Genomic DNA, 15,000 nt, shown 5'->3' with positions numbered 1-15,000 from the left:
GCTCCATGTTATATAGGAGACACTTGCTCCATGTTATATAGGAGACACTGGCTCCATGTTATATAGGAGACACTTGCTCTATATTATATAGGAGAGATTCCCTCAATGAAATCTGCCCTTCTTTGTGGTGACATAATTTATCAGCTATGGAATTCGAACCTACTTGTGTCTTTTTACAAGGTTTTGGGTAGACTATTGGAAACGTCCCTGCCTTGCGATCTGCTGTATTGGGGTTCGAGACCCGCTCAAATTCAATAGTTTCTTGTAATGTCTGCAACATTGCCATCCTTGTGAGCTAAGGGTGAGGGCTTTTGGGGGAAGCCTAGGCACTGTCACTTGCCCTTGCATCTGCCATTCATGAGCAACGTTTAAGTCTTTATATTATCAACCACTAGCAAGCAATGAACTCTTAACTTCTTGATTTATTAATATCCTTAAATGTGAGAGAAGACGTTTGGTGGTAGAGGATGCTTTTGAAAGAGGGCATTGGAGAGATCGCAGTCAGGCAACCGACCCCTTAGTGTAGGGATAACGATAGGAAAGAAGAAGAATATTAAAAGACACAAGCATCTAACCAAGTTAATTGTAGGGTTGTTGTGACCTGATTGGTAACGTCTCTGCCTAATGTTGGCCAGTAGGGGGTTCGAGTCCCACTCAGACTTGTTTATGCCTTTAGTGTCTGCAACCATACCATCCTTGAGAGCTAAGGTTGGGGGGTTTGGGGGAGCCTATAGGTCTATCCGCTGAGTCATCAGCAGCCATTGCCTGGCCCTCCATGGTCCTAGCTTGCGCGGAGAGGGGCATGGGTGCTGATCACAGAATATATGGTCAGTCTCTAAAGCATTGTCCTGCTTACAAGGGCAATGTTACTGTCCATTGCCTCTGCCATTCATGAGCGGCCTCTAAGCCTTTAAATGTGTATTTCCATACACATTTCTGTACGTGCGTATATACAATGATTCTTAAAACCACACTTCCATTAGAAAATATTAACGAGTCTCAAATGTTCGAACAACTTCCAGATGAAACAACAATGACAACACTTTTCTTCATAAACAAAAAACACCATATTTTTAAAAGATAATGGACGAAGCCCGAAAGCTAAGTGGTCCATGGAATTTGTAATTAACCCCCCCCCCCCTCCCCCGTGTTTAAAGTTACGCAACTTACTAAAGTTACGTAACCTACCCTAGAGAATATCTGATTCTTTCGCCGGGAGAGTTTAATAAGGGTTACTGTGTTCTTTAATTTGTGTGTGCTTCAAATATGCAGCGGGATCTAACTAGCTTTGTGTGCCGTTAAGTCAATGTTTTCTCAAGACTTTATCTCGGGTTGGAACTTCGGAGTTTACGTTGGGAGCTCTTGTGATTGTTTGCTAAATGGGAATATTTATCGGGATTCTTCATTTCCAGCCGTTTTTACCTTTGTATTAGAATTGTTAAGTTGTGTGTTACTGATATCTCACCCATACACGCGCGCGCGCAGTCACACACACACACACACACACACACATATATATATATATATATATATATATATATATATATATATATACTGTATATATATATATGTGTGTGTGTGTGTGCATGTACATATGTATGTATCTATAGTGTATATATATATATATATATATATATATATATATATATATGTGTGTGTGTGTGTGTGTGTGAGTGTGTGTATATGTATATATTTATATATATACATATATATATGTGTATATATATATATATATATATATATATATATATATATATATTCATTCATTCATTCAAATAAGCCATATATTTTAATACCTTAATTTCTGGATACACTTATCGACCTTAGGATCAGAGTCCCAAGGTGGAACCACTCAAAGACAATAGCTTCTGGCCGGCCAGGGAATCGAACCCTGGTCCAGAAAGCTGCAATGAGATTGACGATGCTATTTAGCCACGATGATGGCTAAATGGTATTGTCTCTCCTAAGGTCGGTAAGAGTATCCAGAAATCAAGGTATTAAAATATATGGCTTATTTGAATATATATATAAATATATATATATATATATATATATATATATATATATATATATAATTTATATATATATATATATATATATATATATATATATATATATATATACTGTACATCCATATCCATACATATACTGTATATGTACATACGGAAGTTTCTAGTCGACTCTCTCTCTCTCCTCTCTCTCTCTCTCTCTCTCTCTCTCTCTCTCTCTCTCTCTCTCTCTCTCATATATATATATATATATATATATATATATATATATATATATGTATATATATATATATATATATATATATATATGTATATGTATATATATATATATATATATTTTACTGGAACTTCCCTAACTTTATATCTTCAATTACGGTCATCATAGAAACGTAATATTCCACCATTCATAAGAAATATGTAGTCCAAATTTTTTTTATGGGAGTTACTAGTCCATTTTCTCTCTCTCTCTCTCTCTCTCTCTCTCTCTCTCTCTCTCTCTCTCTCTCTCTCTCTCTCTCTCTCACTTATACGTACCCATAACCAAGCAGGCGGACCTGCTCAGGACTCCCGAATACATCTTGATGGTGAAGAGAGACGCATCGCCAACCAGCAGGGCTCCCATGTAGGCCGCCAGGCATAGGCCGTGCAGGTCTCTCAGAGGTGCTACGCATAGATGGCACGTCAACGTGCCTAGCAGAAATACGCACGATACTATTAAGCCGGCTGGAATGAGCACGTTGCGTAATGTCTGTTGGAGGAGAATAAATGGTTTAAGGTATCAATATGATGTAGTATTTATCGTGTATAATCTATTGAGTGGCGGTGTTTTAATAGAGAAAGCATCTGCTATTTCATTGACAAAAGGAAAAGTGTTCTGCTACTACTACTGCTATTACTACTACTACTACTACTACTACTACTATTACTGCTGCTAATGCTACTGTTACTGGTCCTCCTCCTCCTCCTCCTCCTTCTCCTTTTTACAACTGCCACAACTGTTCCTTTTACTACTACTACTGCTGCTCCATTTGCGTAAACAATAACAACTACTACTACTACTACTACCTCTACTACTATTACTACTAGTTCATTTGTAGAGGGAAAGTAACAGCTTCGTTTATATTATGAGGAATTCTAGTTCATTTGTAGAAGGATAGTAACAGCTCCGTGTATATTATTACCACTACTACTACTACTGCTGCTACTAGTTCATTTGTAGAAGGAAAGTAACAGCTTCGTGTATATTATGAGTAATTCTAATTCACTTGTTGAAGGAAAGTAAGAGCTTCGTGTATAATATGTGTATATTATGAGGAATTATAATTCTTTATATTTACCTTCCATATTCCAGCCTTTGTTTCCCCACAACTTATCCTGACCAGACTAGTGACACTTTCCAATTCATCCAAAGAGTCATCTACGCAGGACAATTCGCTGGATGGTGAAGGCTCCCCCTTTATTATATTTCTCCTCTGAGAATCAAAATCCATTTTCTCATTCAAATCAAGAATGTAGGATGCAGTTGGTTGATTGCAATTTGGCATTCCATATCTTGAGATTTGAGGGACCTGATGCTCCTCCCCTGAGAAATTAGCAAGCGAGGTCAGTACGATTTCTGAGAGGAGGGATTTGCCAACATGACAGACACAGGAACTGTTTAGCAACGCTTGACCAACGGGGCAACATTTTTTAAGACATTTGGTCCCAGGACAGACACTTTCCTGTTCTTGGTCGACGTCCATGGCACAGACAACTGCCCACCATTGACTTGCTTGCTCAAGATCTGCCTCAATGCAAAATTCCCGGATGAACCTGTAATTGAAGCTAAACAGTGCTCTTGCTTCAGAGAATGCTATGACTTTGCTGTCTGTGTTGAGGGATATCTTCAAACGGTTGTTGGCTGAACAGTTTAGATTTCTAGTGGGTGTTATGGAGACATTTGTTGGCCTAGGTTGTTTACAGTGATCCACAGCCACTGGCATTGCAAGATCCCCTTGTGAGCAATGCTTTGAGGCTTTTAAATCAAAGCAACAAAAAGGGACTTTGATAAATTCAGTATTATCAGTATTATTTTCTGAATGAGCCCTTTCCAAACTTCCATTGAATACAGAACCATCATCAGCTGTCACGTTCTGTGCATTCTCATCATCATTGTCACTTTGAGAAGTTGTATTATCATGGTTCCAACCTGAATGGTTATTTTGTTGGGTAAAGTTGTTTTTCTTCAAGAACTCCCAAAAATACTCCAGGTAGTTGGTTTCAGGAGTTGAAGACGCTTCTGGCGTAGTGGTATTCAGGACTTTTGTATCTCCTAACTCCTTTTCAGAGTTAATTTTTGCTTTTTGGTCGTTTCTAGGTCTTGGAAAGGAATTTAAAATAGCACTTTGCAACTCCAAAATGTTTTCCGAAGGTATTTGAGAAAAAGCTGCCCCGTTCTGAGATTGCGAAAGAAATTGCAATATTGATTCATAATTTATTTGAGAACTTGATTGACTATTATCAGCTAGGGTTTGTGTGGCTGAAACATTAGGTGGCTGGTTTCCAGACCTTTGAGTGGATGAGATACTCAGTGGCTGGTTTTCAGATCTTTGTGTGGATGAGACACTCAGTGGCTGGTTTCCAGACCTTTGTGTTGATGAAACACTCTGTAGCTGGTTTCCAAACCTTTGTGTGGATGAAACAGTCTGCGGCTGGGTTCCAGACTCCATTGTAGATAAAACACTCTGTAGCTGGTTTCCAGACCTTTGTGTAGATAAAACACTCTGTGGTTGGTTTCCAGATCTTTGTGTGGATGAAACACTCGCTTTCGGATTTAGCAAGCTTTGTGCTCCATCTTCCACAGCAGTAGATGGTGTGATCTGGTTCTGTTCTTTTAGACCAGCTGAAGTTTCCAGTTTTACCTCTAGACTAGTTTCCGCACCTGCATCCCTCTGTGTACCTGTAAACGGCTTGTTTTCCAATGCAGTCTCCTCTGGAACAATAGATGATGCAATGAATTCAGGTTCAGGGTTGAGGCATAGCCTTTGCAACGGACCCTCTTCCATGGCTTCATTAGTAGTAGTTGATGTTCTATCCTGTGTAAACGTTTCTGGGTTGTTATCTAAAGTTGTAAATTCATTGGTTTTACTATGGCCATCTGCCTTTGGTGGCTCATGCTCTTCTACTTCTTGGCTATGGGGTTCAATCCTTGCAATTATAACCTGAGCTGAGATTATGTTTATTTTCCTCGTCGTTAATAGACAAATAAGTAAATATTTCGGTATCAACATGGTTGGCGAGGTGATCCAGACTTCCAGGAGATTGAAAACAAACGTAATCTAGAAAATAAAACAAAGGAAAAGATTAGTCAGTGTTTTACTCATACATTATAGTGATGAGCATTATGATACCTGGATTGATAAACATTATAATTTTTCTTGTAGAATGGCGCATGGTTATTTATGACTATTTTCTTATGAATTAATGGTGTTCATTTACTACTGAAAATAGATTGATTTTCTTAAATTACTATTATATTCGAATTTCAGAATAAGGTAGCATTACATTTTCCTTAAATAAGTTCTGATTTCTTTAGAGCAATATATGATATACAAAGGCAGAATTATTGTTTTATTTCAATGCTAATTATCTACCTAAATTACTAAATTCCTCAACAACGGAACTAGATACGCAAATAAGGATAAAGAATTTGTACTTGATTATTTTCTCAATGACATTACCGCACTTGACCGAGTTTGAATAACACTTCAGGGCGACCTGACCAATCTCGTCTCCATCAGGTAGAAGGTTGATGAGTCTACAATTCTTCGTCTTTGTTTACAAGAAGAGGTTAAAAGTCAAAGTCAGGTGACCTCACAAGGGGTCTTTTCTATTCAATCTTATACTTGATCCTCCGTCGCTCGTAAATTAAGGTCATCAAGAGGTCCTTGAGAGCTAGGGTGAGATTGCTGGCGTTTTCAATTCCGTTAAGATGAAAGGAGATGATGTTAAATTTAAATAAAGATATCAACAGGATCAAGGGGTTTATGTTTTGAATGAAAAGTGTCTTGGAGTGTCTTAACTTACAAGAGATATACTATATATAACTTGAATTGGTTCCTGAGACAATTGAAACTTCTCAAGTCGTCCAGATTTATTAATTGGGATCTTATTAATTGGTCACAATAGACGCTACATGAAGTTAGTTGGTTCCTGGGACAATTCAAACTTCTGTAGGCCTAATGTGATAGTAGATTACTTTTTTACTTATATCGAAAATTATTACGATTTTTTTTAAAAGCACAAAAGAAGTTTAGCATTCAATTAAATTAAATATAAATAAAGACTCCAGTTGCTGTAAGATAAAAACTAATAGATTAAAGTTATAGACACATTTAACTAAATTTTAGAAAATCTAATACCCGAGCCATGCTCGAGTGCCGGAGCCGCCACACACAAACACACACACACACACACGCATATATATATATATATATATATATATATACATATATATGTATATATATATATATATATATATATATATATATATATATACACTTTAACAGTATTTCTGTTTTTAGTAGATATATATATTGTCGTTATCACTCTCCCCTCGTACTGATAACTTATCTATGCCTGTATGTGCTTGTATCAATCTGTTTGAATTTTTATGACCTTCTTCCTCTGAAACTGTTGTTATAAAACCTCGCTGTCTGTTGAAATTAAGTTAGTTGCAATTACGCCGTCTCTCAGTCACCACTTCATTGGTGCACCCGCAAACTTCACAAGTTATCAAAAATTATCAATTTGCATCTTGATAATTGGGTAGTACAATGATAACCATTCGCCTAGCATTCGCTTGGCAGCAGATCGATCCCAACCCAAACAATTGAGGTTAGGCCGGGAGCACACTAGCAACTCTGTGGCTCCACAAAGCCACAGTATCGTGTGGCGGGATGTGGTCTCCCATAGGTTTCCATTGTTTTCAAGTTTTGCTTCGCTAACTAGCGACTGTGGCAAGCGACTGTGGCTCTCTGTCGCTCATCCACGCCACAGGCGTGGCGTGGCTTTGAAAACAATGAAAACCTACGGGAGATCACATCCCCGCCACACGATGCTGTGGCTTTATGGCGCCACAGAGTCGCTAGTGTGCTCCCGGCCTAAAACTGTTTACTGGGGATGCCACTGCTGTGCTTGGCCACCACAGTGCGGGCTGGGCTTGCCCAGCTGACGTTCTGGTGAGCATCTATTCAAATGATACTAGAGCTTAAACCAGACACACCTTTACCTTTAAGTCATATAGCTTTTAATTATCATCATGTTATTGATATAACAATCCATAATTTTACTAATTTACTTAATATATATTTTTTTTATTTATGAGCCTTTATCAATTTACACATTTGAGATCGATTCCCAAGAATTCAAAAGTAATAATGATGAGAAAAATTATTATAATGAAAGACGTTTAATTTAAACATCATTGCTTGCAAGTGAAAGTTGCAGTGATAATAATAATAATAATAATAATAATAATAATAATAATAATAATAATAATGATGATGATGATGATAATAATAATAATATAAAGTACAATAATAATAATAATAATAATAATGATGATGATGATAATAATAATAATATAAAGTACAATAATAATAATAATAATAATAATAATAATAATAATACAAAGTTTCATCCACTTACAGAATTTATTACTGTGTATATTTGTACCTACTAAGCGCGCACGCGCGCACACACACACACACACACACACACACACACACACACACACACACACACACACACACTAACAGTCCAACAAGCTTAAGGGGTCTTTTAAAAATTTATTTTTTCATCAATATTAACGCATAAATAATTTTTACCTCCGCCAACGAAGTTGGAAGAAGGTTATGTTTTCCCCCCTTTTTGTGTGTTTTTTTTTTTTCGTATGTTTTTGTTTAAGAACAGCTTCCTGGCCACAATGTTAATTGCAGAGTAATGAAACTTGCAGGGATTAACTCGTATGTAAAAAGCTGGAAAGGATTAAACTTTGGAAGGTCAAGGTCAAAGGTCATCGTCAAGCAAAACATCGTTGTAACAGAGACTTGGTTCATCTCTAAGTGTATAAAAATCCACGCCAATTAATACATGTTGAGGTTAAAGGTCAAGGTCAAGGTCGAGGAATAGGTCGAGAAATAAGCTGCAGCGGCGGAGGTCTGCGCTCTACTGAGTGCCCCTCTAGTATGTCAGTGATATTAGGCTAAAGATTGTAATTGTTCAGAATCCCTTAATAGTTCTTCCTGGTTTGTATGGAAATCCACGCCAATTAATACATGTTAAGGTTAAAGGTCAAGGTCAAGCAATGGGTCGAGAAATAAGCTGCAGTGGCGGAGGTCTGTGTTCTACCTAGTGCCCTTCTAGTATGTCAGTGATATTACGCTAAAAATATTAATCGTTTAGAATCCCTTAATAGTTCTTCCTGGTTTGTACGGAAATCCACGCCAATTAATACATGTTAAGGTTAAAGGTCAAGGTCAAGGTCGAGCAATAGGTTGAGAAATAAGCTGCAGCGGCGGAGGTCTGCGTTCTACCGAGTGCCCTTCTAGTATGTCAATGATATGCTAAAAATATTAATTAAGAATCCCTTAATAGCTCTTCCTGGTTTGTACGGAAATCCACGCCATTAATACATGTTAAGGTTAAAGGTCAAGGTCAAGGTCGAGCAATAGGTCGAGAAATAAGCTGCAGCGGCGGAGGTCTGCGCTCTACCGAGTGCCCCTCTAGTATGTCAGTGATATTACGCTAAAAATATTAATCGTTTAGAATCCCTTAATAGTTCTTCCTGGTTTGTATGGAAATCCACGCCAATTAATACATGTTAAGGTTAAAGGTCAAGGTCAAGCAATGGGTCGAGAAATAAGCTGCAGCGGCGGAGGTCTGCGCTCTACCGAGTGCCCCTCTAGTATGTCAGTGATATTACGCTAAAAATATTAATCGTTCAGAATCCCTTAATAGCTCTTCCTGGTTTGTACGGAAATCCACGCCATTAATACATGTTAAGGTTAAAGGTCAAGGTCAAGGTCGAGCAATAGGTCGAGAAATAAGCTGCAGCGGCGGAGGTCTGCGCTCTACCGAGTGCCCCTCTAGTATGTCAGTGATATTACGCTAAAAATATTAATCGTTCAGAATCCCTTAATAGCTCTTCCTGGTTTGTACGGAAATCCACGCCATTAATACATGTTAAGGTTAAAGGTCAAGGTCAAGGTCGAGCAATAGGTCGAGAAATAAGCTGCAGCGGCGGAGGTCTGCGCTCTACCGAGTGCCCCTCTAGTATGTCAGTGATATTACGCTAAAAATATTAATCGTTCAGAATCCCTTAATAGCTCTTCCTGGTTTGTACGGAAATCCACGCCATTAATACATGTTAAGGTTAAAGGTCAAGGTCAAGGTCGAGCAATAGGTCGAGAAATAAGCTGCAGCGGCGGAGGTCTGCGCTCTACCGAGTGCCCCTCTAGTATGTCAGTGATATTACGCTAAAAATATTAATCGTTCAGAATCCCTTAATAGCTCTTCCTGGTTTGTACGGAAATCCACGCCATTAATACATGTTAAGGTTAAAGGTCAAGGTCAAGGTCGAGCAATAGGTCGAGAAATAAGCTGCAGCGGCGGAGGTCTGCGCTCTACCGAGTGCCCCTCTAGTATGTCAGTGATATTACGCTAAAAATATTAATCGTTCAGAATCCCTTAATAGCTCTTCCTGGTTTGTACGGAAATCCACGCCATTAATACATGTTAAGGTTAAAGGTCAAGGTCAAGGTCGAGCAATAGGTCGAGAAATAAGCTGCAGCGGCGGAGGTCTGCGCTCTACCGAGTGCCCCTCTAGTATGTCAGTGATATTACGCTAAAAATATTAATCGTTCAGAATCCCTTAATAGCTCTTCCTGGTTTGTACGGAAATCCACGCCATTAATACATGTTAAGGTTAAAGGTCAAGGTCAAGGTCGAGCAATAGGTCGAGAAATAAGCTGCAGCGGCGGAGGTCTGCGCTCTACCGAGTGCCCCTCTAGTATGTCAGTGATATTACGCTAAAAATATTAATCGTTCAGAATCCCTTAATAGCTCTTCCTGGTTTGTACGGAAATCCACGCCATTAATACATGTTAAGGTTAAAGGTCAAGGTCAAGGTCGAGCAATAGGTCGAGAAATAAGCTGCAGCGGCGGAGGTCTGCGCTCTACCGAGTGCCCCTCTAGTATGTCAGTGATATTACGCTAAAAATATTAATCGTTCAGAATCCCTTAATAGTTCTTCCTGTTCTGTATAGGAACGCACATAGCCAGATAATGCAGCATCCGCCGGATACGGATAAATATAGGAGAACAATAACAAAGCTTTTATCATAGGGGGGAACCCCCTAAACCCCCTCCCCCCACCCACCCACCCCCCAGAGTAACCCCATTTCGACCCCCCCCCCCTCCCCTTCCAACCCTCTCTGTTCCCATTCCCGCTGCATCTCCATAACTTGGAAATAAAAGTTGAAATTTATTCTCGAAAACCACGCTACGAATCATGAATTTTAATCAAAACCCTGCAATGTGAGGAGTGCGCATATCGTATCTATATTATTTTTATTTTTGTATTTTTTTTTTTTTTTTTTTTTTGCGTAAAGGGAAAAAGAGTTTTCATAGTGGAAATCATGCAACTGTCAAAAAAATATATCAAATAATGCATGGAGTATTGAGCTTTTAGGTTTATTTTGAGAACAATATAGGATGTAAGTTGAGACAGGTCTCAAGTTCCTAAAAGTTATGTAGTATACATCACGCAAAAAAAAAAATAGTTGTATCAAATAATGCATAGAATATTGGTTTTTTAAATTTAAAAATAAATTGAGACCTATCTTAAGTTCATGAAAAAAAAAATGGTAAATTAATGTAAAATACATCACGCTAAAAGAAGAGTTGTATTAAATAGTGCATAGAATATTAATCTCTTAAATTTGAGAATAAATTAAGATTTTAATTTAGACCTATCTTAAGTTCCTAAAAAAATACTTCTCGTAAGTTAATGTAGAATACATCATGCTAAAAATAACTTTTGGTAAAATCATGTAGTCCACATCAGCTTACGAAACCCAGTTTAGTAGTAAGGGCTGATATCAAACATCCAATGACAGCAGAAATCCAATTTATACTCTGAGAACCGAAGGAAATCTGACTGAGGCAGCAAATATTCATTTGATAAATGGATTTGAACCCAAAGCTACAAATATCAACGTCTCCATTTCATATATTCTATTGCGCTCGAGTGGAAGAGGCAAGGACAATTTCATATAGACTAACGATATATGATCAGCTCCCAAACCCCATCTGTACCCAAGTTAGAACTAGACAGGGGTAGAAGAGACTCTTTAGCTATGGCAAGCAGCTCTTTTAGGAGAAGGACACCTCAAAATCAATCCGTGATAGGAGAGACTCTTTAGCTATGGCAAGCAACTCTTCTAGGAGAAGAACACTTCAAAATCAATCCAGGGTATAAGGGACTCTTTACTTATGGCAAGCAGCTCTTCTAGGAGAAGGACACTTCAAAATCCATCCAGGGTAGAAAAGACTCTTTACTTATGGCAAGCAGCTCTTCTAGGAGAAGAACACTTCAATATCAATCCAGGGTAGAATGGACTCTTGAGCTATGGCAAGCAGCTCTTCCAGGAGAATGACACTTCAAAATCAATCCAGGGTAGAAGAGACTCTTTAGCTATGGCAAGCAGCTCTTCTAGGACACTTCAGAATCAATCCAGGGTAGAAGAGACTCTAGCTATGGCAAGCAGCTCTTCTAGGAGGACACTTCAAAATCAATCCAGGGTAGAAGAGACTCTATAGCTATGGCAAGCAGCTCTTCTTAGGAGAAGGACACTTCAAAATCAGTTCAGGGTAGAAGAGACTCTTAAGCTATGGCAAGCAGCTCTTCTAGGAGAAGGATACTCCAAAATCAATCCAGGCCAGAAGAGATTCTTTAGCTACGGCAAGCAGCTCTTCTAGGAGAGGGATAATCCAAAATCAATCCGGGGTAGAAGAGATTCTTTAGCTATGAAAAGCAGCTCTTCTAAGAGAAGGACACTCCAAAATCAATCCAGGGTAGAAAAGACTCTTTAGTTATGGCAAGCAGCTCTTCTAGGAGAAGAACACTTCAAAATCAAACCATTGTTCGCTAGTCTTGAGTAGTGCCATAACCTCCGTACCGTGGTCTTCCACTGTCTTGGGTTAGAATTCTCTTGCTTGAGGGTACACTCGGACACGCTATTCTGTCTAATCTCTCTTCCTCCTGCTTTGTTAAGAAAAAATATAGTTATATGGATACAATTTCAATTTAATGTTGTTACTGTTCTTGAAATATTTTATTTTTCCTTGTTTCCTTTCTGCACTGGGCTATTATCCCTGTTGGGGCCCCTGGGTTTTTTAGCATCCTGTTTTTCCAACTAGGGTTCTAGCTTAAGCAAGTAATAATAATAATAAATATAATAATAATAATAATAATGGCCTCAAACTTTCGAAGAGCAAGATACAGGACAATTTCCTATAGACTAACAATCATGATCAGCGTCCAAACCCCATCTGTACCCTAGTTGGAACTAGACAATAGCCTTGAACATGTCCTTAGTCATGTCTAGGTTTGGATCATTTTCATCACCATGCTAGGCCACTTCTGATTGGTGATGGTGGGATACTTTAGTCTGATCGCCAATGTAGCTGCTTGCTCATCTCCATCAGTGCAGCTTCAAATCTACAGTACAGCTGCAATAGTTGCTTCTTTCCATAAGGGTAGGGAAGGCAATACTATATGATCAGCGCCAAAACACATCTGTTCCCAAGTTTAGACTAAGGAAGGCCAGGCAGTGGCCTGAAAATGACTTAGCAAGGAGGCCTATAGGCCCCCAAAACCCTCCATCTGTAGTCCAAAAAAGACAGTGAAGTTGTGAACTCTATACTCGCCAAACTTTCTGAGATCAGCGGGTTGGAGACATGAATGGCAAAGGTAAGGAACAAGACAATGTCCTAATGGCCAAATACATGTATATGATCAGTGCCCAAGCCCCTCTCCACATAAGTTAGGACCAAGGAGAGCCAGGCAGTGGTTGAGGATGAATCAGCAGGTAGACTTATATGCTCCTTTAGACTCCTCTCTCCCTTTTCACTAGTTCACAAAGAAGTTGTGGATACTACAAGAAAATGATAAAAACATCAGATTTGAGCTGGGCTTGAATTATCTACCCATAGATTGCAAGAATTAAAACTTCACCGCCTGGAGCTAGTGTTATTTGTGTTTATCTTTTATTTCTAGGCAAATAGATTAGATATTGAAGGGAACTAAGAATGTAGTATTGCTAGAAAATTCTTTTATTACTGCCGCGAACACTAGTCCCACTGGGTACTGAGAGTAAAGATGTTTAGTGTCTTACCATCTTAGGTCAAACTTGACCCCTTTTGCGCCTTGATAAGGAGTAACATTTACTCAAGATTTATATGCAGTGATGGAAAGAGCCTTGAGTTTCAATGCTGCCAGTGAAACTACAGCCATTGTGAGGCCTCTATGAAGTAGGAAAATACCTCCCATTGTTATGGAAGCTTCCGTTTCGTTTAGCCAAGCGCTATATATTCTTTCTAACTTATCCAAGCGGTGTTATTTATATTTATTGATTATTGATTATTTACATGTTCTATAGCTATTATTATTCGTGTAGTGCATATAACTTAGTCCACCTCAGCTAGATCCAACGGTAGTTGTTGTTGTTGTTGTTATCCATTGTCCAACCAAGCATCCATAATAATAGGCCATCAGTTGAACAGTTTAAAGACCTCTCATGAATGGCAGAGGCAAGGGACACTGTCATTGCCCTAGTAAGCAGAACACTGCCCTAGAGACTAACCTTATATTTGCGATCAGCGCCCGAGCCCCCTCTCCATCAAGCTAGAACCAGGAAAGGGCCAGGCAGTGGCTGATGACTCAGCAGATAGACCTATAGGCTCCCTCAAACCCTCCTTTCTCAGCTCACAAGGATGGATAGGTTTCAGCCATTAAAGGCACTAAGTAGTTTAAGGGGGACTCGAACCCCAGTCTGGCTATCACCAGGCAGGGACCTTACCAATTAGGCCACCACACCCTAAGGTCTGTGGGAACCAGTAAATGCCTCTGATATTTAGTAAATTCCATAGCTATTTAATCCCCCTTTAAGTGGATAAATACTTTCCATTGACTAGGAAGATGAGTAAAAGCAAATGAATATTGCCACTGAGTGAAGTTACGAGCAGCATAATTAGGAGTGCAGCGGAAGAATTGCCACTTTGTGTAGCTGGAGCCCTACCTAAGCCACAAACACTTCAAAGAACCATACGAAGAGCAAGGAAGGTAGAAAATGGACGAGGATTTGAAATGCAATGCTGTGCTCGAACAAGTCCACTATAGTGCCCTGTCTTGCAAGGGAAGATCTATTAACGTTTTACTGGATATAGTTCCACAAGGCAGTCCAACCTGCTCCTTTGCAAGAGAGGTTGATAATCTTCTTAACATTTATGAAAGCAGAGGGAAATCTTAGTTACTGTTTAAGGGTAGTCCAAGTCTGGCAGCACATTTTTGTAATGACATGGTTACCTCCGCCAACGAAGTTGGGAAGGAGGTAATATTTACGCCCCTATTTGTGTTTGTGTGTGTTTGGTTTGAGAACAGCTTCCTGGCCACAATTTTAATCGCGAAGTAATGAAAGTTGCAGGGATTAACTGTTATGTATGAAGCGGGAAATGATTCCATTTTGGAAGGTCAATTTCAAAGGTTAAAGTCACGGTCAAGCAAAATGGCCAATTCACGTAATCAGTCATAAGTTTGGACATCGTTGTCACAGAGACTTCAAACTTGGTTCATATTTTAGTATATGAAAATCCACGCCAATTAATACATGTTGAGGTCAAAGGTCAAGGTCGAGCAAACAGTACTCTACTTAATAACCCTATACAATTT

The 15,000-nt window shown here is 39.0% G+C and overlaps 3 protein-coding genes across 3 annotated transcripts in view; 1 reads left to right on the top strand and 2 right to left on the bottom strand.

Moving 5' to 3' along the window:
- LOC137632680 (serine-rich adhesin for platelets-like) overlaps positions 1 to 5,315 on the bottom strand; it is a 6,335-nt gene extending 1,020 nt beyond the window's left edge. Inside the window, exons 1-2 of the mRNA XM_068364766.1 lie at positions 3,347 to 5,315; positions 2,544 to 2,757 (exon numbers count right to left, since the gene is read on the bottom strand). Coding sequence (XP_068220867.1) covers positions 2,544 to 2,757; positions 3,347 to 5,278 — 2,146 coding nt within the window. The 5' untranslated portion in view covers positions 5,279 to 5,315. The remainder of the gene's footprint in view (positions 1 to 2,543; positions 2,758 to 3,346) is intronic.
- Positions 1 to 15,000, top strand: part of LOC137632681 (methyltransferase-like protein 22) — a 533,866-nt gene that overhangs the window by 310,488 nt on the left and 208,378 nt on the right. The gene's annotated exons all lie outside the window — the stretch shown is intronic.
- Positions 1 to 15,000, bottom strand: part of LOC137632679 (uncharacterized) — a 38,594-nt gene that overhangs the window by 16,484 nt on the left and 7,110 nt on the right. The window lies entirely within an intron of this gene.

The sequence above is a fragment of the Palaemon carinicauda genome, chromosome 41 (assembly GCF_036898095.1).
Source record: "Palaemon carinicauda isolate YSFRI2023 chromosome 41, ASM3689809v2, whole genome shotgun sequence".
In the NCBI taxonomy this organism is placed as follows: Eukaryota; Metazoa; Arthropoda; class Malacostraca; order Decapoda; family Palaemonidae; genus Palaemon; species Palaemon carinicauda.
The sequence above is the reverse complement of the archived record's forward strand: the minus strand, read 5'-3'. Positions and strand labels throughout refer to the sequence as shown.